This window comes from Chaetodon trifascialis, chromosome 15 (genome assembly GCF_039877785.1).
Source record: "Chaetodon trifascialis isolate fChaTrf1 chromosome 15, fChaTrf1.hap1, whole genome shotgun sequence".
Taxonomy (NCBI): Eukaryota; Metazoa; Chordata; class Actinopteri; order Chaetodontiformes; family Chaetodontidae; genus Chaetodon; species Chaetodon trifascialis.
In genome coordinates this window covers 6,966,117-6,990,118 of record NC_092070.1, presented here as the reverse complement: position 1 = coordinate 6,990,118, position 24,002 = coordinate 6,966,117, and the positions used below count along the sequence as shown (strand labels likewise).

Genomic DNA, 24,002 nt, shown 5'->3' with positions numbered 1-24,002 from the left:
CCTCTGCTGCTGAACAGTGATATAGTTTTGCTCATATCAGATAGCTGATATTATCATGTCATCTGCACCACATTGAGCTGTCATGCAGGGTTTAACATGGAAGCTGTGTGCAAGGCCAGGGACTTGTAACACTACATTTGTATTACAACATTTGTGTATGATGCACTGTGCAGGTTTGCAATGTATAGACATCAGAGAGCATATAAAACCTGTGGCAGGTTGACTAAAGGAGCTTACAGTGGTGGCTGTTGCTTGAATACATATTGAATGTGCTAAAATTCCCACTGAAACTGATTTTTTTTAACCACTTTGTCCCACATTTGCCATATTGAAAAACTACTGACTCTGATGCTTTTGTACAAATATGTGTGTAGCATTCAGAGCGGTTAGTCTGGGTGTTTCTTCCTAATGTTCATGATCCATTTGTTTTTATGTCTTGTATTCCTGACTGATTGAAGATCAGATCATTTGAACCCTTTAGCTCTGGATGTGTTCAATGGAAGCATTATGAGAAAATGCATCTTATACACAAGAATAAACTGAATATGTTGAACTGTGTATATTAAAATGATGAACATATTCATTACAAAAAGGAGAGTTTAATTTCAATCTACGTCTTCAGTCCCTTTTACTAAAACAGTCATGTCCAACATGACTGGGAAGTGTTTGTGGTGACAGCAGCTTCTAAAGTGTAAATTATGGCCATATATCATCCATTCATCCTACGTGCTATCTGACGAACCAGAGAAACCACACTCTGCCATTGTCCTCCACAACAATACAGATTTCCTCATCCTCTTCCTCACCCACCGTGGTCAGTGGCACCCAGCTACCTTTCCTGTGCAACGCCTCTATATACTTTCCAAACTGAACTTATCTGGAATTTAATTTTCACTGAACTGGCTGTTGATTTGAACGAAGCACACTGAAAGATGTCATCATCTGTAGCTGAATGTCGTCATGTGAACGAAATACAGCTTTTCTTGACATCAGCACCTTCACTTCTCCTCTCTCGTATGATGTAAAGAAACGTTTCATTGCATTTAAACTGGCGGGGATGGGCCGCTACGCCCCCCTAGGCTACTTATCATGGATGAAGAAACAGGGACGTCTGCAGCTCTGATAGTGCTGGTCGAACGAAGAAAACATGTGAGTGCAGTGAGTAGATAAGAAACCGTTTGGGTCTGCTGTTTAGGTGTGTGAGTGCGGTTTCCGTTACTTGGGTACAAGCAGGGATTAAAGTGGCCCGAGGCCAGCCAGGGTCTGAGCTCCGCTTCCTCAAATCGCATCATGAAAGGCGTCAGCTTCAACTTCACCCACGACACAGGTGCTCCGGACATACCCATTAATATAAAATAATAGAATAATTATTTCTATTATTTTTTTCACCTTTCTCCCCATCCCCACATAATCTGGCACAACTCTATCTATCTATCTATCTATCTATCTATCTATCTATCTATCTATCTATCTATCTATCTATCTATCTATCTATCTATCTATCTATCTATCTATCTATCTATCTATCTATCTATCTATCTATCTATCTATCGACGCTTTTGTGCGCTTTTACGCACGGCGCAAGTGAAAGGCTCTCGTTGCACAGCGGCACAAACAAGTTGTAAACATCAATGAGCGCCTGATTCCCGCCCATTGACAAGAGAGTAAAGAGTACTGAAAGACTGATCTTGCCCCACCTCTCCTTCACTGACTTTGGGAGAAAGTAAACAGCTCGGCCGTACACACCTTATCGCTCACAAGCAGGCGCGTAACCACGTCGCGCTATCCATGGTATCTAAAGAAAGAAACAGACCTCCCCGGCGAGAACTGCAGCATACGCGTTTGAGGCAGGTTGTTCACTAGTTATGTAGGCGGACAACAAAACGCCAAAGTCTGTCTGTTCACAAAGAAGACAAAAGGATGATATGCCATCATCTGAGCCGACTGCTGGCACTTTACGCGATATTCTGCGCCACGCGAACACCTTCCATTGTCCAGGGCGCACGAGATTTGGAAAAAAAAGGTAAGGTAACATTTTTGCACGCATACTCTTACCTTTAAAATAACACCATAACTATCTCTCAAACACTTTATTGGATACACCACGTTATTTCTGTCAGTGTAGGTGATTGGATATCATGTCTAAGATGACAATAGTAAGAAACAACAACAAAAAAGCCTTTGGCCGCACTCACACTTGTCTGTTACACCCCTAACTTCACCTCCTCAGTGTCTATGATGCTGAAGGAAGAGCCAGCAAACCCCAAGTGCTTTGCTGAAGGCAGGAAAGACTTCACATGCTTCTGGGAGGAAGATGAGGAGAGGGCCGGCTCTGTGGATCAGTACTCCTTCACATACACCTACCAGTAAGTCACATTCAGTACAGGTCAGTGTATAACAAGAAGCCATGTGGTGTCCACTATGGTTACTATGTACAGTAGGTTGCAACTAAAAGGCTACAAGAAAACTATTTAGGAGTTCATGAACCAGGGTGTTTGTAATTTATGGGTTACAAACAGTTTTTACAAACTGCTTTAGAAACCTGATATTGAATAAAACACCAATATATCTGTCTAGATGCTGTATCAGTATAATTATCACATTAAAAATAAATAGATGAATAAAAGCCCTTTCTAAGTCCACAGTGCGTCTGTCTTCCTCTGGCCCCAACAGGAATGAAAACAGCAGCAGGTGTCCACTGAGAGCCCTCCCTGCGGCAGGTGGGAAGAGGCTTTTCGTCTGCCATCTGAACCGAACCCAGATGTTTGTCCAAATGGACATAAAGGTTCATCGAGAGGGAATACTGATCCACAATCGGAGCCTTCTTATCGAGCTTCTCTGTGAGTTATTATACTGCAGAAGTTTTTCAGTTCACCAACACAGCAGACAGACAAAGTTGGCGACTAGCTGGTGAACATAGTGGAGCATTTAGATGCAAAAAAGCCAGAAATGAACGTCAGGAGATGGTGGAGAGCAAAAACAGAGCTAAAAAGAGAGTGAATATTGAATTTGTATTATTCATGTGGACACAAATGCTACACTACAAATCAATGTTAATGTTGTTATGTATCTACTGGATGTGCAAACACTCCAGCAGTTACCTAGCCACTCCAGTGTTTGCCATATCAACTGACACATGTGCCAAACATGCACGCGACATCAGGGAATATAAGTGACTGAAGCGGTGTTTCAGGGTGCCACAGATTTTTTGGGGAAGGAATAATCTTTCCTTGACCTCTATTAAAATCCTCCCTAACAAGCTACCTCCTTTCTATCTGCACTGCAGTTCTACTGGACCCTCCAGCTAACGTGACTGTGAACAGCACAGGTCATCAGGGCCAGCTGAATGTCAGCTGGGTGCCTCCCCCTCTAAAGTACATGGACGACAGCATGATGTACGAGGTCAGCTACGCTCCGGCGGACAGCCATGTGGGGCAGGTATGGTGGTTATTTCAATGTCCTCCATGGCCTTACTGATATGTTGGAGGTTGGATAAAGCTTTCGTTGGCAGGTTTTGTGAATAGTCGGTGGACAAACCTGTACTGATGAGATGAGGACTGTTTACCAATTACTTGTTGACCAGTGGTGACGAGAAGGAACTGGGTCCCCGGGCGCAGCTGTCGGCTGGCAGCTGGCAGCCCACTGCCCCTGGTCTGCCGCGGAGGATCGACAGACCAGGGATGGGTCAAACGCGGAGAATTAATTTCACAAAGCATGGCGTGTGCATGTAATGTGTGGTGCATGTATATGTGATGTAGTGATAATAAAAAGTGCGTTCTTCTTCTTACAGGTAGAGGTGGCACGAGCGAGCTCAGAGTTGATCCTTAGAGGCCTGCAGCCAGGTACAAAGTACAAGGTGCGAGTCCGTGTAAAGCTGGACGGGATTAGTTACAATGGCTATTGGAGTGCCTGGAGTGACCCGGTGTTCATGGAAACACTGCCCGCAGGTGTGTATTTATTCACAGATACAATACAAAAATGTGTCCCATAATCCCAGCAGCAATATGTGGTCCTGCATTTTCACTGCACATGCAAAGATACCGTATGCGTTGTTTTCATTCTTTTGCCTTGTGTGTTCCCAGTGACTGTTTTTTAATCATACTGTGTTCCACCAGAACTCGATCTACTCATTGTGTCCCTGACTCTCATCATCTCTTTTGTCCTCATTGGACTGTCTCTCACTATGCTCCTGTCACATCGCAGGTCAGTCAACCAGGAACATATATACTAGGCATGAAAATGTTTTTGGTTGCTGTTGTCAGAACTTCACAGTAATGATTAGTGGAAAAAGACAAAGTAGACTTGTGTTTTCAACATCTGTGCTCTTTTCAGGTTTCTTGTAAAGAAGATTTGGCCAGCTATTCCAACTCCTGACAGCAGGTTCCAAGGCCTTTTTACTATCTATGGTGGGAACTTCCAGGTAAGAACAAAGCAAGTGTACAGCCTTGCTTGGGGCTCTGCAAGATTGTACTAGTACAAGGCTTTGTGCTAAGTGTTAACGTCAGCAAGCTGCATGCTTAACAATGCTAGCATGCTGGTGTTTAGTACGTATAATGTTTACCTTGTTGTTCACCATCTTAGTTTAGCAAGTTAGCATGCTAATATTTGTTAGAGAACTGGGCAGGATGGTGGTCCTAGTAAAGAGAACACTAAAATTGTCACAGTTAAGCCATAAGGGGACCATGAATGTCTGTACTTATCATGGTAATTCATCCAATACTTTTCAGACATTTCACTCAATAACATAAATGTTAACCTCATGGTTTTATAGGAGAGTGACTCCTCTGAAGTCAAAGCCAGACCTTTTTACTGAGTTTCATGATCCTTCGGTGTGTTTTTGTACAGGAGTGGTTGGGGCAGGCAAATGGAGGCATATGGCTGACTCCAGCTTTCTTCAGCTCTGAAGAATATCCCTCTCCTCTGGAAGTCCTGTCAGAGCTCAGCCTTTGCCCCTCACTGCCGTCCCCACCTCTGCCACCCAAGGCCTCTAGAGCTTTGACCGCAAGCAGAAAGGAGGACAATGATGTAAGGAAAGGGCTTGATGAGAGAGACCCATTGGAAAGGGGTGATTCAGCTCTGACAGAAGGATGGAGAGCCACACCACATGACCATTGGCTGATGGAGCGCTTACGGGCGCTCCACCAGAACCCCGTTCCCAGCTCCCAGTCTTCTCTGCTGGAGTCTCAAGATGCCTACGTCACCCTCAATGCCCACAACCGCAGCGAAGATGAACAGCTGGATGATATTCTTGAGGAAACCTTACCCCTTGAGGTGCTTTTTGCCTCCAGAAAGACAACATTGTGCGAATCTCACTCCGACCTGGGATCCGTGCAGCAGAGCTCTGGGTCAGGTCGTCTTTCATCACAGTCCAGCTTTGAGTACCCAAACCATGTCTGGATGCCCAAAGGCCCTGGGTACACCTACATGGCAGTGGCCGACTCTGGGGTCTCTATGGATTACAGCCCCATGAGCAGAGTAGACGACATTGGAAAAGTGGTGATCTATGCCAATGAGTACAAGAACGAGATCCCTGCTCATAGGAGACCCTTCCTGTCAAGGCAGCACCCTGTCCATGATGACGGCTGAAAAGGGGCTCAGCTGGACAGACTGCACATGGACTGAGCTTGAAGCAGGCTCAATGAAGGTTATTTGAATATTCACCAAAAGCTACACAGCCTCTCTTTAACTGTTAAGAAAGGTGTACCAAGGGTTCAGGAACTGACTGATACCAATGTGTAAGCTAAAGGACTCAGGAAGACGAGTCCACTTGTTGAACATGCATCATTTCCACTACTTTATCCCACTCATCCCTGATCTGTACAGGATGAAGCCAATACACGGAAATGGCAGCTGTGATTTACACCAAATACTGATATTCTGTGCAAAGGTCTGCATGCTGATCTGTGAGTATCCTATCCAGTAGGTCAGATGAGCATTTTTTAATTTTTTTTTTTATATAAAATTCAAGTTTGCATGTTTCCGCAGTGATTGGTTCATATTTGAGCTAAGTGCACTTATTTTCAAGCTTGAGTGAAAAAACACAAAACCTGATGTGGCTTATTCCACTATGGCATACTGTTGACCTGCCATCACAATGCTAGCACACTAGCATTTGCTAATTAGTACTAAAGCAGAGGCCAATGAGTCATTAGTTTTGCAGATATTTGGCCACAAACCAATTGGACTAATTTACATTTAGCTTGGTGATGGTGGTAGATGAAACACATGGATGTTTTACAAAATTTCATGGCAATCCCTAAAATAATTCAGAAGAAGCGGTGGACTGATCGACATATCCATCCCTGGAGTCGAGCAACTGGCAACATGTGAATTAGTCAACCATTGAACTGTGTGGTTGTGCTATATTCATTATGATGGACATGAGTGCAGTGGTTCATTTGAGTCAAATTCACATGTACTCCTGTCTACACGCCTGACTAATGTTTCCTAAAAACTACAGTGCACAGCTGTTTTGTTTTTTGAATTAAACTACATATTTCAGACCCATTTTTAAAGAGTTACATCTTAAGTAGGAGTTGTTGCCTTTGGGGTTTGCTGAAAATCCATAATATTGTCAGCCTTCTACCTTAAAATACCTGCAAATTGAAATCACTCCTCGTGTCATCAGTGTCATTCCTTAAGTCTGAAGATACTCACTGTATTTGTAAATAATATTGTGATGCTTTTTGTATCTTATCACAGTTGTTTCAGAGGACAATTAAATCAGTCAGTTGAAGTCATTTCCCAAACACAGAATCCTGGAACAAAATAAATCAAATAAGTACTACTGTAGGTTTTAAGGCAGTATTCATTGTTGCTTAACTGTTTTTCTTAACTTGTTTATGATGTCTTGAACTTGTCAAAGTTGTTTTTAGTTCTTTAGTCTGAAGAGCAGACCATGTTAAGCATGTTATTAACCTGATCATTTCTATTCAAAACATTTCAATTCATGTCCAAGTTTGTTTTTCATGCTTGCTTGCGTTTTTCTTCAGAAAATTTCTTTTAACTGAAATTGTTTTCTTCTAAAAGTTATATAACTACATTTCTGTTGTATATTTATGTAGAAATTGTTATAGCATAGTGTGACACACAAAAGAAACAAGGGTTTAAAGGTGAAAACCCACAACCAACTGACTGTCTCCTTTCACAAAAGCAATTCATGACTTATCAAAGACGATAAAAACAGAATGTTATTCTTTCATAACCGCTGTTTCACATCTGTGGATCACAGATTATTTAGGCTTTTTTTCTATTATGTAACACACATTCAAAGAGAAAGTCTTACATTTGTCACACTCACATGGTGAAAATCTTCTTTGGATGTATATTTTCATAAAAATGTCCTCATTAGTAGCTTATTTAGAGGTCAAGTGATATTTTGGTCATTCAGAATGCTACTCTGAATTGATCTTTTTTTCTGATTTGTAAAACACTTTAACTGTGATATCATCCACTTTCGTCCAACAAATGCCAATCGCTCCAGTGTTGTAAATCAGTGGTTCCCAACCTGAGGAACAGCACTCCTTCAAGGGTCGCAAGATAAAACTGTGGGGTCACAAGATGACTCGGTAGATGAGAAAGAGGAAAAGACATTAATATGCTTTACAAATATATGTTTATTTTAATGTACAGTGTATTTTTCGACATTTTCTTTCTCCTTTTGGGAGGATTGCAAATAGTCTTTGCTTGGTTTTGGGAAGTCAAAAATGCCGGTAACCACTGTTCAAGTATCCCATTCCTCAATGTCTTTGTAATTTGGTGTAAGATCGTATTGTGTTTGTGTTTATACTGCGTTTGATAAAGCTTTAAGTCATTTGAAATTGAACAACACATTAAATGTTGTACATCTACAACCACTGTGGTGCTGTTAACTGATATCTGAAAGGGTGAGGAGCAGATTACATCATGCAGTGATCTAACAGTGATGAGGAAACAAGGTTTGGTGAGAGGCTGGTTTTATCACAGAGGAGTCTTAACAAATACTGGATGAATAAAAACTCCATCCATCTTTGATACAGACATTTTTAAACCAACCTAAACTCCATTAAACCATCAGGGAAAATGAAAAGCTGCCATTCTTGGGGTCCACCTGACCCATCCTTAAGGTCTTTGGCACTAGACGCCTCTGTGATGCCCGTCCCAGAAAGGTAAATGTGCCACGCCTCCTGTAGTCCAGCCGCTGCAGCCTCGTAGCTCCTGTCTCGGTCCAGTGTACAGCGCACCTGGAAATAGCGATCAAGAACATCAAGGATGGGATCTGTGGCGGAGGCCTCGTGGCTGGTCTGCCCAGTGTCCTCTTCTGACTGGAAAGACACGATGAGACGGCAGGGGGCTAAGCTCGAGGAGCGCTGTTTCAGGAGATGTGTGAGAAAGGCAGCACTGTCGCACAGCAGCGCAGACAGGTGTGCAGCACAGGACTGCTCTCCTGGGTGAACTCCACCGTGGCTGCCACCTCCAGGTCCACACAGGAAGCCCTCCAGCCTGTCGACGATGATCAACGAGGGAGGGGTGGGAGACGTGTTGGTGGACTCATGAAGGCTGGCCACCTGCTGCAGCAGCTCCTCCACTGTCCTGGGATAGGAAAACTTGATTTTCTTTAAAACAAAACAAAAAAGAGAAGCTGAATGAGAAAAGGTAGCTGGTCCGTAATTTGATTGTTTTGTCTATGAAATGTCAAAGAATAGCAGGAAAGTGCCTATCACAGTTTGTCAGAGACCAGTGTCTTCTGTCCAAAAATATATTCAGTTTCTTATCACATAAAACAAAGACTCCAACGAGTCAAGCACCACTGCTACCGTACTGTTTGATGCTTAATGTGTTCTGCTTAAACATCTGACATATTGTAATAAGAGACGTTCCGAAATGTTTGCTCAATTAGTCAACTAATTGACATCACTTTTATCAATAGATGAATTCAAGTTATTGATCAAGCGAAATGCAAAAAAAAACTGTGCCTGGTCCATAATAATAAAAACATTGGCCTCAAAAAATATCAAGATATAAAGCATTCGTAAATGATTTACCATAAAGACATCCATTAGTTACACCGTACAGGGCATTTCTAATAACTTAGAGAAAAAGGATCTCTACCTTTAGACACTCTGGGCTCAGGCTGGGGACACATTTCTGCAGAGAAGCCGGAAGGCTCTGTATTTGTGTCTGCGTGAAGAACAAAACTTTCATCCCCATCTCTGAGGCAGCGGTCACGGCCGCCAGCAGCAGCACAGAGCGGCTGATGCTTTGGTCTCCGACCACCAGAGCGCTGCATGTTGACGGTGACGGCGGAGTGACTTTAAGGTCTTTCCTTAAGTCCGTCTGTGACATAAAAGTCTTAAACACAAGCGTTAAAATGTCTGTCATGAATGAAACACCTTTTCTCTAAACGTGTGTTCCGATAGCGATGTTCACGCGTCTGTTTACATATTTCATGTGGTGCTCGTGCTACTGCGGTCCGTGTGGAAAACACTTGGAGCACTGTATTGTTCCGCGGCGGTTCCCGGTGCACACAGAAGATATTTCCGTCAGCATTTTGACAGAGACGTACCCATGTGTTACACGACTGCATTCGGAACTGTTTAGGTAAAGTTAACAAATCCGTGGTGTGGAAATAAAAGCAGAAAATGCGTCTGTCACAGTGCTTCCTGTTAGCTCCGACAACTTCCGGGATGCCGGGTAATCACAACATCAGCTGATATGGCCAAGATGGCGCACAGCCTAGCAGAACTGGGGCTTCCTCTGGACGGTGACCAGGCTGGGGACCAGGAGAAAGGCGTTTTGAGGCGTTGCAGAGGACGACCCAGGCTCACAGACTCCGACCGAGCTCAGAGGCGCCTTGAATCCCGGAAGAAGTACGATGTGAGGAGGGTATATCTGGGAGAGTCGCACAAGCTGTGGAGTGAGCTCCGCAGGCGGACCAGTCTGAGTGATGCTGGACTGGCAGAGTATCTGATACTGCTCAACTCCACCTATGGAGAAAAATACCAGCAGAAATACTGCGGGTAAGTGCCGTCAAAACAATTGCCGATTTATTTATACCGTGCAGACTACCTGCTGTGACATTGTTAGCGTTATCTTTTCCCTCAGTGACATTGAGAAGGTGTTATATTCTGCTTTAACTGAGCAGTCCTTGCCCAAATTGACGTGTTTTTGCATTTCAGGAAGAAGATTGCTCCAGAGGTCTCAGTAAAACAGAAAAAAGGTGAGTGGTACCATGGGCAGAGAGGGCTATTTCATAAATCAGTCTCAGCTTTGGGATGTGTGTGAGAGCTGCTTGTCTGTTACAGAATCTCCTCACCCTGAAATCTGTTTTGCTTAAATGATCTGAGAAAGAAAACTGAATTCAAACAGCCAGCTGTTTTCAGGCAGACATACTCCTTCTGTCATACTCTTTTTATCAGCTGTGCTGATAAAAAGAGTGTTTACTTTTCACAGAGGCCAGCTACTAATCCTGCCTCAAAAATCCAAACTGTGTTCAACAGCCAAGAAGTACCAGAGAGGGAATACAAGAAATCTAAGGAATGACGAAGTAAAAATACTACATATAATATTACAGATAAGTTAAAATGATGATGCATCTTGGTCACAGCTCTTAAAAGCAGCAAGAGTGTTCATGCTGTCTTCATATTTCTAAATATTTGTATTGAATATTTACATTTCCAAACACCGTTGTCAGTAAATAGTCATATTTTTGTCTTACAAAGTTTTTTTTTTCTGATTAAATCAAATATTGAAGTAGTAGAATAAAGTATAATAGTGAAATGCTAAGTTGTAATTTTGACTTTTTACGTAAAATTTTTAAATTGTGAGATAGCAAGTCTGTAATTAAACCCATTTTCGCTCTATGTCTCAAAATTATGACTTAAAATCTGACTTAAAAAGCACAAACAACACATATCATTTGAATTTGACAAAATGCTCTGGAAGTCCAGCTCTTCACTCATCTTCGATGGTCCGTTCGGCTAACTTTTGTTGTTTCCCAGGCAGGAAGGAGCGTGTCTCCAGCCTCCAGAGCCTGGTGTGTTGGTACCAGGAGCACTCCTGCTCTTGTCCTCATGAGCCCCAGCTCAGAGCCCTGGAGCCCCAACCCAACTTCTCCACAGCTGCCATCTGGCAGTGTGACTATAACCACTCATTTGTGCAATACCTTTCCTCACCACCGAGGGAGGCAAGTGACTCTGAACATGAAGCTGAAGTGAACGGAGAAGGTGATGGAGAGAATGCAGCAAAAACAGATGTGACGGTGGCTAAAGGCATAGTGAGCAGGAAGAGGAGAAAGGAGGCTCACAAGCAGTTCAAAGGTGCAGAATGATCACTTTATTCACTTTCACTGTTGATTTTCTGAGTAGTTATCTGTTTATCAGTAGCTGCTACATCCTGAATTCCTTGATGATCAACAAGTTCTTTACATTTATTTGCCTTTGAGCAGATGTGGAAGACAATGTGGAAGTTTCTGAGGTACAGAATACCACCATGAGCCCAGTGGAACAGGCTGCAACTCTGAACCACCAGCCCAGTGTAGAGGCCTCTTCCAAGGATGTTCCACTGACAGGACAGACTGTCTGGGAGATGGAGATGGTTGTGGAGCGACAGCAAGGCTCCCCTGCTGCAGCATTTCACTCCATCCCCTCAGAGGAGGAGGCTGAGGAGGCTGAGGATCTGAGGCGAGGGGGAGACAAAGAGTTCAGGACTGTACCGCACGGTTACGACTGTGTGACTGTGACAGCGTCCCTAGCTGATAAGCTGGAGAAGACGGACGAGGACTCTGTGCTATCACAGAGCTTGAGTGGCTCAGTCCCACTGAGAGCTCAGCCGGAGCTGTCGGTCCCGCCGCCCATTCCAGGGCAGAGTGAGCTGTTTGACTCTCAGGCTCTGCAGACTGTGGTGACCAGCTGTGAGATTCCTGACCAGAGGACCGCGCTAGAAGGCTCACAGGTAAGTGTTTGAGCACCTTGCGTAGATGGTATGCACCGTACTATTTCTTTTCTCAAAAGTTACCACAGATTTTCCATCCCTAGTTAATTATCATCACTGGCCCCAGCTACGAGGCCCTGGCATCAGAGGGCATCCAGCTCAACATGGGCGGCGGAAGCGTGGAGGAAGTCACCTGCACTGTCATCGGGGGTGTCACCTACAACCAGGTCTGTGCATCTGATTCCAAACTCCGAACAGAGGAGGATGAAGACTCCATGACAGGTGCGTGTCATTCAGAATTGACACTGTGTTGTTTGGGCTCTATTTAAAATGTGCACAGGATGGCTGAATCCAAATGCGGGACTTGCAGATTAGCAGAGACTGAGAGTGTAGACCTCATCATCATGGATGTAAGGGCGGCTTTTAGGTGAAGATGAGTTTGGCAGTCACTTCCACCAGTTGCAGGGCTGCCAAAGACAAAGAATTTTGTTATTCATTTTACTCAATGAAAAAAGCTAGGGGGTGTCGAAGAAAACATGAGGAGCAAAGGTGTGAGTTAATTTATTTATTTAATCTATAATGGAGCTGGTAGAAATTGTGCCAGCCAGACAGGATCATCAGTCAGCCTTCATTTTCCCAGGAGATTGTACCTGGTGGCAGACAGACTTGTCAGTGAGGCTTATATGGAGCATATATAATAGCACATGGTCATGGGACACTCATAAGACCAGAATACAGTGCTTGTATGTATGTCCAAGAGATACAACAGTAAAAGTTTAGATGTTCTACACCCTGAAAACTGAATTGAAAGCAGGGAACCACAGGCTCTGGGTCCATCCAGGCATTTTTGATTAACACAGTCGAGCTATTGGTTGTAAAGTCACGTTTGATCCTTGAAAGACAGCTGGCAAAAATGCCAACTTGTACTGTGTTAAAACAATGACGGCACACTGTTTGCACGGGAGCTGCAGAGCCACAAAATAAAGCTGCAGCCAGCAGGTTCAGTTGCCGATACGACAGCTTGCTGCAGTGGAGGATGCTGGCAGGGCTGCTTTGCATCCACGTCTCATATTATAGTGTATATTGTGTGGCGCTCTTCCAGATTTGACTAGTATGACAGAAGTCCTGGAGCACCCAGTCCTCATCTCCCGAGGGTGGACATTTTGATTCAGCCAATACCTGCTCGAGTCGTTCTGTAATCAGTCTTCGCACTGTTTCTCTGCAGGTTTGAGTGACAAACAGCTGCTGCCGCCCACTGTTGACACTCTGGAGCTGGGAAGTGACCGAGAGCTGCAGCGGAGTCTGAGCAGGTTAGTTCCCACATGCTCTGCATGGTGAATTCCAGTGCGGGTGACATTGACACACATTGGTAGGGATCTGAAGTCAAGGAGCTCAGCAGAGATCCACTCCACTTATTGTCCTTTTGTTTTTGTGAACTGAAGTCTGCAGTGGCTGTTTTTGCAGTGTCAGGTCAAAGAGAAACCGGCGAGGCCCGGTCATTGAGGCAGATGGGATGCTCAAGATGTTCCACTGTCCATATGAGGGCTGCAGTCAAGTCTATGTAGCCATTAGCAGCTTTCAGGTAAAACAACAGCTTTTTCATTCATACTTTACATTTCAGCTTCAGTCTGTTTAGCTGAGATTAAAATAACCATCTTTTTGGTTCCCTCTCTTCGTAGAATCACGTAAACCTTGTTCACAGGAAAGGGAGGACCAAGGTTTGCCCGCATCCAGGCTGTGGGAAGAAGTTCTACCTGTCAAACCACCTGCATCGGCACATGATCATCCATTCAGGTGGGCTCACAAAGACACACGTGTCATATCTGAATGTCATCATCAGAAACCTCCGCATGTAACAGAATATGTTTGCAGGGGTCAGAGATTTCATCTGTGAGACGTGTGGAAAATCCTTTAAGCGTAAGAATCACCTGGAGGTTCACCGGCGGACACACACAGGGGAGACACCACTCCAGTAAGTTATTACAGCTGAAAACAGATCCGAGCATGACGCATTTTTAGCACTGAGCATGATAGACTGAACGTTCAGCTTCACAACTTGGATTTATTTCATCGCATGGATTCAGAAATGAAGATTAAGCAGGATTTTAGAGGATAGACGTTGATAAATACAGCACAACCCACAATCATCACTCCTTTTTTCCCTCCTGCTCCTTCCTTCTTGTCTCCTCACCCACGTCCTCTGTCAGATGTGAAATCTGTGGCTACCAGTGTCGCCAGCGCGCATCCCTGAACTGGCACATGAAGAAACACACTCCAGAGGCTCACTACAACTTCACCTGCGAGTTCTGTGAGAAGAGGTTCGAGAAGCTGGACAGTGTTAAATTCCATAAGCTAAAGAGCCACCCAGACAAGCAGGCCACCTGAGGTGTTCGGACGCTGTTGGCAGGAGCTAAACAAGTACAGGCTGGCCCTTGACAACCAAAGGGAGACTTCCAGTGTCTTCTTTCCTGTGTTTGTCTTGCCTCTCATGTCCAGGAACCTGCGAACACACGAGCAGCGGGCCAGTCTAACAGCTGTGCAGAACACAAGCTGTGCCAGAGCACAGCGCCCAGACATGGGATTTGAACACAGTACAGTGGGAAAAAAAGATGAATCCAGTGTTGGTTGACGATGTCCAATTGAGCGTTCGTGAAACCCCTCCCCCAAACAGCTCGTAGCTTAACATCCATAACCAGGCACGGCACTTGTAAGGGATGGATTAAACAGTGTGTGTATCTGCTCTAATGTAACCAACGTTAGCATGGCTGCCTAACGAGCTTACTACCTACTGTAGTAACCCACTGTTACTTCCAAAGGCAGCAGCTTTTCATCCATTATTTAAAAAAAACGATAGCACTTTCACTGTGTAGTATTTCCCCACTGTGTGGGAGCCAGTCCACACATACTATTTGAAAATAAGCAGAAATCTAACCTTTATCTGGCTTGTCTGAGTGTGTAAGCTAAGCAGCTAACCTTAAGCGGAGTTACATTAGAACAATAATAACAATAATAATAATATGAATAAAAGTTATACTACTACTACTACTAATAATAATAATGATAGCAAAAATAATGAATTAATGGATGGTCAATAACAAATTTGATAATGTTTTCCATTAAAGCAAAAAGAAATGTAGCATTGGAAAGTGAAGTTCAGTGGTGTGAAGGGCACATCATGCGTCTGGGTTAAAACAGATATGGTCCATTAAAGAAGATTAAGGATGATTTAAATGTGATTGCTTGGTTCATTGTACTTTTCTCCATGGTGGGTAAACATTAAGAGATCACTACATGACTGTAAAAACACACTTGAAATGAAGGCTGTGAAAGTGACATGTTTGAGGTCTGAGCGCTGTGCGTTGAGCCACGCTGCCTGTGCTGACACAGCGTTAGTTGAGCATCTGTTGTGTGGGCCAGCGGTCTTGATCTTCATTTTCCTAAAATGTGTTGTCACCATCCCAGTGTGCTGACTCACAGCACCAGTGAGGAATCCTTAATGTGACATTTTCTCAGGAAAGTTCCCCTCTGTCCTCCTCTGTTTCTTTTCTGTCTGTTGTGTTTTTTAAGCAAATGCACTTTTACTCAATCCTGTCAGTTTTGATCACTGATGAATCACTAAAATATGTGAATATGACTTGTATTTGTTTTTGTATCTTTTTTCTGAAAGACTTTTGTTGACACAAATGGTTAATAATATGCAGCGTGTTCATGCCTCTTGCATAATGCGCTCAAGGGTGGGTGTGGGCGTGCATAAATAGAAAGAAAAGGCATGAAAAGCATAAGTGACATGACACGTAGTCATAAACTGACTTCACAGATACTGGACCCTTTCAGTCAGCTCAGTGTTGGACATGTAATTTGTTTCCGGATGTTTGTATGGGAGCAAAGTTTAGCATGGAGGAACATGAGTTCATCTTCAGGTCACAAGAAGACCAAGGCACGAGTGGGAGTTCAGTTTGGGATTTTAAGATTGAAATATTAGCTAATATAAAATGGATTTGATGAAGAATTTGAATCTGTGATGAATTATTATTATTATTCATTTACCTCATAAAAGCCCATCCACACCTACTCCAATCAGCTGTTAACGTGCTGTGATTGATCACCAGCGTTCTGCTGCTGTGAATCGTCTGCTCTCCGTTCTTTTTCAGGTTGAGTTAGTCATTTGCACCTGCCACAGTGTTCTTTTAACTTTGTTTTAAAAGGATTGTGAACTTCACATAAAGCAAATGGCTCACTGCCCTATGCAATTAACACGAGGCCAAAGTCTGTGGAGCAAAGCATGAACATTTGATATTAGAATTTCCCTCCAAGTAAACTCACTGTGCTATAGTCAAACATACAGAAACATGAATACGAGTGTAATTAATAAAAAAAACGAGAGCACAAACAGCGATAAAAGGAAAGAGAAATTAGAAGAAATGACCAACGTCCATCCAAAAGAAATTCATAAACCCTGCAGCCACAGCCAGATGATAGACACTAGAGAGCCAGAGCCTGACCGGTCAGGCTGGACTGATGTCAGTGAGCAGGTCAGAAATGACACTGGAAACCAAACCATTAAGTGCTTCAACAAGTAATTGAAAGAGAGCATTCTGCTCTGTGGCTTTATGAAAATGAGCACACCTCCAACACGTCATCAAGGTAAACAGCCTCTTTATCCTTTCCATTCTGTGGAAAAACACACCCTGCCAGCGCGAGTGGTCACGCATCAGCTCGTGAGCACTTCAGAAACCTGAATGTTCAAGGTGCTTTAAGATTAATTAGAAATGCTAACAGCTCCGATTTCAAGTCCATGTAGGTGTTTCAAGTTGTGTCGTCACAGCTAGTTTCAGTACTTTGTGAAACCGTTTATGTGGAGTTGTGCTTCTGTCCACCTGGTGAATGGAAATCCAATATTGACTCTCCTTTTAGCTCTGTTTTGGTCTCCACAAACCAGCTGCTGTTTGGTGCTGGCCAGGTAGAGAGTGGAGGTTTATCAGAGTTTGTTCACAGAGTTTGTGGTTGGAAACAAGGCTGGTTCAGTGTCATAAAACTAAAACCAGGAGCTACAACAAGGAGTTCTCCCTCAGCTATGTGGCTGAGATTAACAGCAGAGTAATGATTCTCACGACGAGCGACACCTTTTACATTATAAAACTTCACTCGTCACTTGATCCACTGTTAATAGAAAAATTTTGATTAATGCAACTTTAATGCTCCCAAGTGGGAATTTGTATAATGATGAAGCCCTGAGAAAATGTTTCAGCTGATTTAAAACTAGCAGTAGAAAGACATAAAAGCTCTGGTGGCTCAAGAAGGAGAAGAAAACCCACCAAGAACAGGGCCTGACAGGCTGAAGTGTAGGGACAGCTGAATAATTCCACGTAAAATATCATGATCAAACATGCCGGCAGCATCAAGGTCAAGCAAAACTACAATAGAAATGATTTTTGAGTCACTGTTGATCTTCAGGTCATTGCTCTGATAAGAGCTGTTTAACATCAGCACTGTGGGTAGATCAGAAACCACAGTGGAGCGCTCTGTAAGCTCTGCAGATGCAAACATGATAATAATCCAGTTATTATCTAGACATGTTTACAAACTGTTTTCAAATGAACACCTTGAAGCAGAGGCTCATACAGTATGTGTGTTAGAAGCCTGGTGTGACTGCGCACAGGTGTTCTGGCTCCCCCCCCCCTCGGGTGACCAGCCAGACTCCATGGTGATGTGTGTTATTACTCAGCTGCTTTGGTCACACCCACCTGCTCTCTCCTCCCCTCCAAGGGCTCAGAACCAGCCGGCAGCCTTCGAATAAAAGCAGAAACCTGAATCAGGCGCTCTGAGGCTCTTCATATCTAACAGCGACAGTATATTGTGGCTCATTTTGAGAGGAGAGCAGAATAATACACTACTGTACTCTCGTTATCTCACAGTCAGTCTGCTCCCACAGCAGCAGCCTCCATCACCACAGCGAAGGACTCCTAGCAGCGACCCAGCCTCAGAGCACTGTCCCCGGATATTTCCCGTGAAAGGTAAGCCTAAGAGTGACTGAAGTTAGGCCCGGCTGTCATTTAAAGTTACGTGCTAGCTTCTCCACGTCAGTTTGAAGTGTTTTGGTTATTTTTCAAGAGCCGTACCAACAGAGGGAGGGATCCATCCAACAATGATCCTTTGTCTCCTGAGACCTGCCTGCATTATTCCATTCAATGGTGTTCTTTGAGATTTGTCTGAGTTTTTGGTGGAAGTTGGTCAGTCAGAGATCTCAGACCAACAAATACACACCCTCTATCTGCTCACATATTTAACACATTAAGTAAATATGTCACCTCCAACCTAGACCATCTCTTTTTTTAGTTGATGTGTGTTCTAAGACCCAACGGAAATGCACGCTGCATCCTTTTTCCTGTCACTGCTGGGCCATTTGATGACTTGCATGTGATTATAGCTTGTTAATATATTACCAGGCTGACTCCTGGGTGTCAGAGTGCAATCACTGACCATGAGGAAGTGGGAAAAGCATGGGGGAGTGAAATGATAGAGGGAGTTTGGGGAGTCAAGGCAACCACTCGTTACTGTTTCTTAGGGCATCCTGGCCCTGAATGTATGATTAACTTGATGACAACCAGCTTTACAGTAACAGCTGAGGCAAGTTAAATGGACTGACAAGCCACTTCCTGGTTTGGGTTTATTTGATATATTTATCTGACATTTATGGAGGTTGTTAGGCAAAGAGAGGAACCACAAAGGCTGGAGTGGAAAAGTGAAATGATAGTGAGGAGAAGCCATTTCTCAGAAGGCAGCCGGCTGCTGTAAACAATAGGGTTGTGCTCAGTCATTGTTGTTGGGGATAACAATTTGTCTGTTTTGTCACACCACACAAAGAGCACTGTTCCCCATCAGGGACCCCCCCCCCCCCCCCCCCACACACACACACACTTCTGTAAGTGACCATTTTGAAGTGACTGTAGATTAGTTGAGGTTGTAAAAGGGGGTGGGAGGAGAGGATTTGCAGATAGGATACTGCGTGTGTGTCTGTGTTTGATGAGTTTGATGAAGGAAGATCAATGATACGCATGTGTGTGTGCACACTCGTGCTGTGTTCTCGTGTGTCGACAGATATCGAGCTCGTTAATGGGCCGTACCCCCGTTGGTCATTGAAATTAGCATTATAGACAACCCTGAGTGCTGGGAGTGGTGACTATGCAAATACACACACTAGAGTCTTTGTTCCTTTGATATGTCACATTTGTGTTCGTATAATTTCAACCATATCACCTCTAAGTTGATTTTTCTCAACTTTTGTGGCAAAATGGTGTGAATTTGAACTCAAATGGGGGAATAAATGCAGAGAGGGGAAACATTTCCATGTTAATAGTGTTGATATGTAACTCCAGGTTTGACTCCTCTCTTTATTTGCATACTCCTGGCTAACTCTGAACTAAACAAAACCCTCACCCCAGCTCCATGTGAGCTGATGTGTGTCCAGTGAACGTCCTTAGAGTGGAAATGAAAGGCACTCTGAGTGTTTGAGAAAGATAAGTTATTAAGCTTTTGAAGGGTAAAAGGTGAGGAGTTGGGAAAGTGGCAGGTGTTTCCCCGTCGCCTGCTCTCTCCCTTCCACCTCACAGAGGAAGCTGCTCAGTCATTTGTCTCCTAACTGGCATTGCGTAATGACACAGTGAAACACGGCTATCACAGTGAATGAATAAAGAAAGCTAATGAAGATAAAAATGGTTAAAACTTTAAACTGCCTTTTAAAAGCTTGAGACTCACTGTGTGAAAAGCATGGTCATAAAAATAACTTGAAAGCTGACAACAAAATGCTCAACAGTACTGTTTGACCAACAGCGTCCTTTTCCCCTTTATTTCCTCTACAGGTAGAACAATCGACAGCAAAGATGGGATGTTTTGGATTCCTCAAAGTCATGATGTTTGTTTTCAATGGCATCATCTTTGTAAGTTTTGCTATTTAATTTGACATATTTCAAGCTATGGTTTTATTTTTACAGGTTGCTTTGCGTGCATGAACAGTGGGTTGTAGTGAGAGAGATGTACGAGAACATGCAATCAAGGTGTGAAGAAAAAATGGCAACTTTGTGACACAGAAATGAGTCAATGGGGCATTTCATGACACACCTGAAACAATGGATTTGATATGAATCAAAATGTACAAAAACATTCCCTCTATGTGATGCAGCTCTTATTCACTTTGATACTGCACTTCCACAAAGTGATTCAACGTCGACTTTTGAGAGACTGTTCAAAAGAACCAATGGTCAAATTAGAAGCTGCAGAGGACATTAGATCCTGAGTTTAAGTCCCTAATGTGAGACAAGCTCCAAAATTCTCCTACAGTTCCCCCTGATGCAACTCATCTTTCATTCAGCCCTCCCTGCTTGGTTAATGTCGACACCCCCTCATGACAAGTAGCTGACCTTCATGTGTAAAACTGGAGTTGCTCTTTAATCCTTAAGCTTTTCCTGACTTTTTCTCTCGTCGTCACTCTCCCTCAGTTGGCGGGCGCTGCCATCCTGGGTGTTGGGATCTGGGTGAAGGTGGACAGCGGCTCCATCCTCAGCCTCCTTGGGAAAATTGAAAATGCACCAGCAGAGCTCAGTCAGGTGCTCAATGTGGGCTACCTGCTGATTGCATTAGGAGCGCTGCTGCTCGTCATCGGCTTTCTAGGCTGCTGTGGAGCCGTCAGAGAAAGCAAGTGCATGCTGCTCATGGTAGGTTGTTGTCTGCCACTTTGTGGAGGCTGAAAGGAATAGTTCAATGTTTCCTCGCTCTTGTTGAGAGTAAAAAACGATCCTGTCCACACAATCAAACAGTATTTAAAAAAACATCTCCAAAATTAAAGTGCTGTGAAGACCATGCCAAACCAACAGGTGTCAATATAACCCGGACCTTGAAGCCATGTTGGACAATCACCAGACAGACAAAAAGTTGTTACTGGTAGGCAACTGGCAGCTAGATATCCAGCCAGGTCTCATCCAAAGTGAGGATGCCTGTGGGATCTCTGGCATTCTGTAACCTCTGTTCCTCAATAAAAGAGAATGAGTGACTATACGTACTGGCAGCAGCCGGTTATTTTAGCATAAAGGTCGCCGATCGTGAAAGTCTTTGTGCTAAGCTAAGCTAATGCTGGTTGCCACGTGACTGATAGAGTAAGTCTACTTTTCAAAAGGACTATTCCTTTAAAATCTAAGCACTGATTCTCGATGCATGCAAACTTGCTATCATGAGCAAATTTTAACCAAATTTCCAGATAATCTGCAACGGAAAACCTGAATTAATATGTGATTCAATCCACTGCTTCTGTATGAATATTAAGAGTTGCATTGTGATAAACAGAAGATGGTGCTAACTCTAATCCAGAGGAACAGGGCGCAATGAGATAATGTAATCAAAAGAGCAGTTAAAGCTCAAACAGTGGAAAACGTGATGGAAATACGGCATTCGTGGTTGTTTCATGTATTGAGGAAGGTCACATTCCCCTAAACAACAACACAGATCTGATGTTTTCATCTGCTGTCACAGGCTTCATAAAGGCCTGCATCATGATTGAAGTAAAGTTTCGGTCCGTTTCCATGGCACTTAGTCGCATTTTTCTTTTATTGATACAGTAATTTTTCCACTTCATCCTATTGTAAAAATGTCTTTGTGAGATATTGTCTTTTTCCTTCTCTATGTTTTAATGTGCAAATTGGAAAGCGCATAAAAACAGGTGGCAGGGAGGCACCAGAATTCATACAATACATTTCAGCAAATTTCCCATTCTCAAAATGCTGGTTTTAAAAATCCCATTCCAAGAAAATTTTTAACACTGTGATCTAATTCACAGTTTTTCATCATCGTCCTGCTGGTCTTCATAGCAGAGGTTGCAGGAGCAGTGGTGATCTTGGTATTCAGACCTTTGGTAAGTAAACTAAGGAAACGTTTTCACACAGAGCATGTTGGTGCTGCCTTTTGGTTCTTGGATGAAAAAGCTGATGTATGCTTGCATTTTAGGCAGATGAGTTGTTTACCAAGATTGGTACAGCAGCAGTCCAGAACATCAAGAAGGACTATGGGGAAAATGCAGACATCACAGGACTGTGGAACACTACAATGAGCACAGTATGCAATGACGCAATGTGATCGTTTTTACATCATTTCACTGATGCTCTGTGTAACATATACTCTATTTGTGTCCACGTTAGTTAAAATGTTGTGGATTCTACAACTCCTCAGACTTCGTGGGCTCTCCATTTTATACGGACCACAACCAACAATACCCGCCACAGTGCTGTCCAGGCGCTGATAAACCGTGTAATCAAATGGCGGCTGACAGCGTCACGGTATGGGCTTCGGAAGTAGTGGAAACAACAAAAGCGTCCATCTACGTGTTTCCAAAACTTTTTGAATGAATGAGTGTTTATTCTACCACTTTTAACTCCGCTCTTGATTTTCCTCAGACAATCACTGGTTGCTTCCCAAAGATCAAGAAGCTGATTGATGACAACACAGTGGTTATTGTGGGAGTGGCCCTGGGAATTGCAGCACTGGAGGTACGACTTTATGTCTCATCCTCTTCATTTATAGGACTCACTTTAGATGAGGCTGAAGTGCATCATAGAGAGAGGATAAATGACTGTAAGTGAGGGATTATTCAGCATCTGATGACTAATATCTGTGCCATGCATGAAATGTGAGGTAATAAATATCTATTATCAGACTTTAATACATTTCGATTTAAAATCAACATTTGATTAGCTGTTAAAAACATGCTCGACATCATTTTTGTACACATTTATTTACTTTGCTTTTTAATTGCATGTTTCGCTAATATGTATATTCTCCTCAGATATGTGCCATGGCTGTCTCCATGATCCTTTTCTGCAGAATAAAATCCAGGAGCGACTGAATGCACATGGCCAAAGCTTTAGAAGGATCATTATAATCACTGGAGCCTTTCTGCTTCTCATGTGGCCTCCAGAGGAGAGGAGGGCCATGCGTTTGTCTTGCAAAAATGCCTCAGTTCACGTCTTGTGCAATCAGAATTATTGAATGACATAACAAATCTATTTTTACACCATCTAATAGATGCCATATATGAATATATCTCTTTCTTAAGAATACTACTTTTGTAAAACACGCTACACACACTGTCTGCTTCACCTGGGATTATTTTAGAATGTCAAGCAGGGCTACTACCTGTAACACATGGCCAGTTAATGAGGAATTACATGACAGCGCTGTTCATAGTGATAATGAAACAAAGGCTGGTATGTCGGATGCAGGACCCTCTATTGTGAATGTTGACCGTGATATAGCTTCTAAAACAGCAACACAAATGATGCATTATTTGTATGTATGTTGTAAGGTGATCAATTTTGAAATAAAGTGCAAAGTCTTTGTAGACCCTGGTGAGAGTTTTTTTTTTTTTTTTTTTGAGGAGAACCTACAAACTGCAGGTAACAAGTCGCTAAAAATCATTCCTCTTCTGTTTCCTCTGTTGTCATGCACATTGACTGAGAAGCACATGAGGGTTAAAAGTGTGTTTTCAGCTGCTAAGTTGAAAATATAATTGGGCCTGTGCCACCAGGTCCCATTCTGTGGCTGAAACCACTGTGGCAGCAACAGTACAGAAACACGAGCTCTGATTTCCCATCAAGAGATTCAAGATTTTGTTTAGACTAGATAACATACAGCACATGTATAATTATAATCTTGGTTTATTTAGTTCAATAAAAGTAAAGCAGCAGTGGTTAATGTGTAACTTTGAGCATATGGTATTTATTCTTATTTTTAGATAAGCGGGCTTTTGCATCTGCAGCATGCATTTATCAAGGAGCAGCCACCATTAAGAAAGCAGTGAGTCCGAAACCTGGAGTTTGTCAACATGAGTTAGCTGTGAATCACTCTGAACTCTGCTCTTTGGTATCAGGCCAGCTGCCATCACTGTTTCATTTGAATCATCTTAATCATGTGCTGTCAATCACCTCTTTTGTTTAATGTCACTCAGCTGTGCAGATGTGCTGACACCATGTTCATCTTTGAATAAAGACTCCTGCTACAGTACAGATGATTTGATGTTACACATCAGTTTGTTTACAGATCTCGGGACC

General features: G+C 43.1%; 4 protein-coding genes across 4 annotated transcripts; 3 read left to right on the top strand and 1 right to left on the bottom strand.

Annotated features, from left to right (window-relative positions):
- The first annotated feature begins 1,822 nt into the window (after positions 1-1,822).
- epor (erythropoietin receptor) lies at positions 1,823-7,851 on the top strand. Its single transcript, XM_070981473.1, has 8 exons — positions 1,823-2,023; positions 2,231-2,366; positions 2,674-2,840; positions 3,287-3,438; positions 3,791-3,947; positions 4,116-4,203; positions 4,333-4,420; positions 4,846-7,851. The coding sequence occupies exons 1-8, from the start codon at positions 1,921-1,923 to the stop codon at positions 5,584-5,586; spliced, it is 1,632 nt and encodes a 543-aa protein (XP_070837574.1). The 5' UTR covers positions 1,823-1,920; the 3' UTR covers positions 5,587-7,851.
- A 41-nt stretch (positions 7,852-7,892) lies between these two features.
- On the bottom strand, positions 7,893-9,404 carry swsap1 (SWIM-type zinc finger 7 associated protein 1). The gene is made up of 2 exons (XM_070981474.1): positions 9,091-9,404; positions 7,893-8,594 (listed from the first exon to the last, which is right to left on the bottom strand). The coding sequence occupies exons 1-2, from the start codon at positions 9,358-9,360 to the stop codon at positions 8,025-8,027; spliced, it is 840 nt and encodes a 279-aa protein (XP_070837575.1). The 5' UTR covers positions 9,361-9,404; the 3' UTR covers positions 7,893-8,024.
- A 269-nt stretch (positions 9,405-9,673) lies between these two features.
- Positions 9,674-15,917, top strand: znf653 (zinc finger protein 653). Its single transcript, XM_070981472.1, has 10 exons — positions 9,674-9,998; positions 10,158-10,198; positions 10,980-11,297; positions 11,426-11,931; positions 12,015-12,192; positions 13,136-13,220; positions 13,375-13,492; positions 13,590-13,704; positions 13,783-13,882; positions 14,118-15,917. Exons 1-10 carry the CDS (start codon positions 9,694-9,696, stop codon positions 14,293-14,295), a joined length of 1,944 nt encoding a protein of 647 aa, XP_070837573.1. The 5' UTR covers positions 9,674-9,693; the 3' UTR covers positions 14,296-15,917.
- A 1,764-nt stretch (positions 15,918-17,681) lies between these two features.
- Positions 17,682-23,298, top strand: tspan34b (tetraspanin 34b). The gene is made up of 8 exons (XM_070981571.1): positions 17,682-17,924; positions 19,770-19,847; positions 20,406-20,621; positions 21,737-21,811; positions 21,904-22,011; positions 22,095-22,232; positions 22,350-22,442; positions 22,739-23,298. Exons 2-8 carry the CDS (start codon positions 19,791-19,793, stop codon positions 22,796-22,798), a joined length of 747 nt encoding a protein of 248 aa, XP_070837672.1. The 5' UTR covers positions 17,682-17,924; positions 19,770-19,790; the 3' UTR covers positions 22,799-23,298.
- The last annotated feature ends 704 nt before the right edge of the window (positions 23,299-24,002 follow it).

Coding starts and splice junctions, on each gene's coding strand:
- tspan34b (XM_070981571.1), top strand. CDS start 19,791: ATGGGATGTTTTGGATTCCTCAAAGTCATGATGTTTGTTTTCAATGGC. Junction 21,812..21,903: donor TCTTGGTATTCAGACCTTTG/GTAAGTAAACTA, acceptor CTTGCATTTTAG/GCAGATGAGTTGTTTACCAA. Junction 22,443..22,738: donor TGGGAATTGCAGCACTGGAG/GTACGACTTTAT, acceptor TATTCTCCTCAG/ATATGTGCCATGGCTGTCTC.
- znf653 (XM_070981472.1), top strand. CDS start 9,694: ATGGCCAAGATGGCGCACAGCCTAGCAGAACTGGGGCTTCCTCTGGAC. Junction 13,221..13,374: donor CTGCAGCGGAGTCTGAGCAG/GTTAGTTCCCAC, acceptor CTGTTTTTGCAG/TGTCAGGTCAAAGAGAAACC. Junction 13,883..14,117: donor ACAGGGGAGACACCACTCCA/GTAAGTTATTAC, acceptor GTCCTCTGTCAG/ATGTGAAATCTGTGGCTACC.
- epor (XM_070981473.1), top strand. CDS start 1,921: ATGATATGCCATCATCTGAGCCGACTGCTGGCACTTTACGCGATATTC. Junction 2,024..2,230: donor ACGAGATTTGGAAAAAAAAG/GTAAGGTAACAT, acceptor TCACCTCCTCAG/TGTCTATGATGCTGAAGGAA. Junction 2,367..2,673: donor TCCTTCACATACACCTACCA/GTAAGTCACATT, acceptor TGGCCCCAACAG/GAATGAAAACAGCAGCAGGT.
- swsap1 (XM_070981474.1), bottom strand. CDS start 9,360: ATGACAGACATTTTAACGCTTGTGTTTAAGACTTTTATGTCACAGACG. Junction 8,595..9,090: donor TGAGCCCAGAGTGTCTAAAG/GTAGAGATCCTT, acceptor TTTGTTTTAAAG/AAAATCAAGTTTTCCTATCC.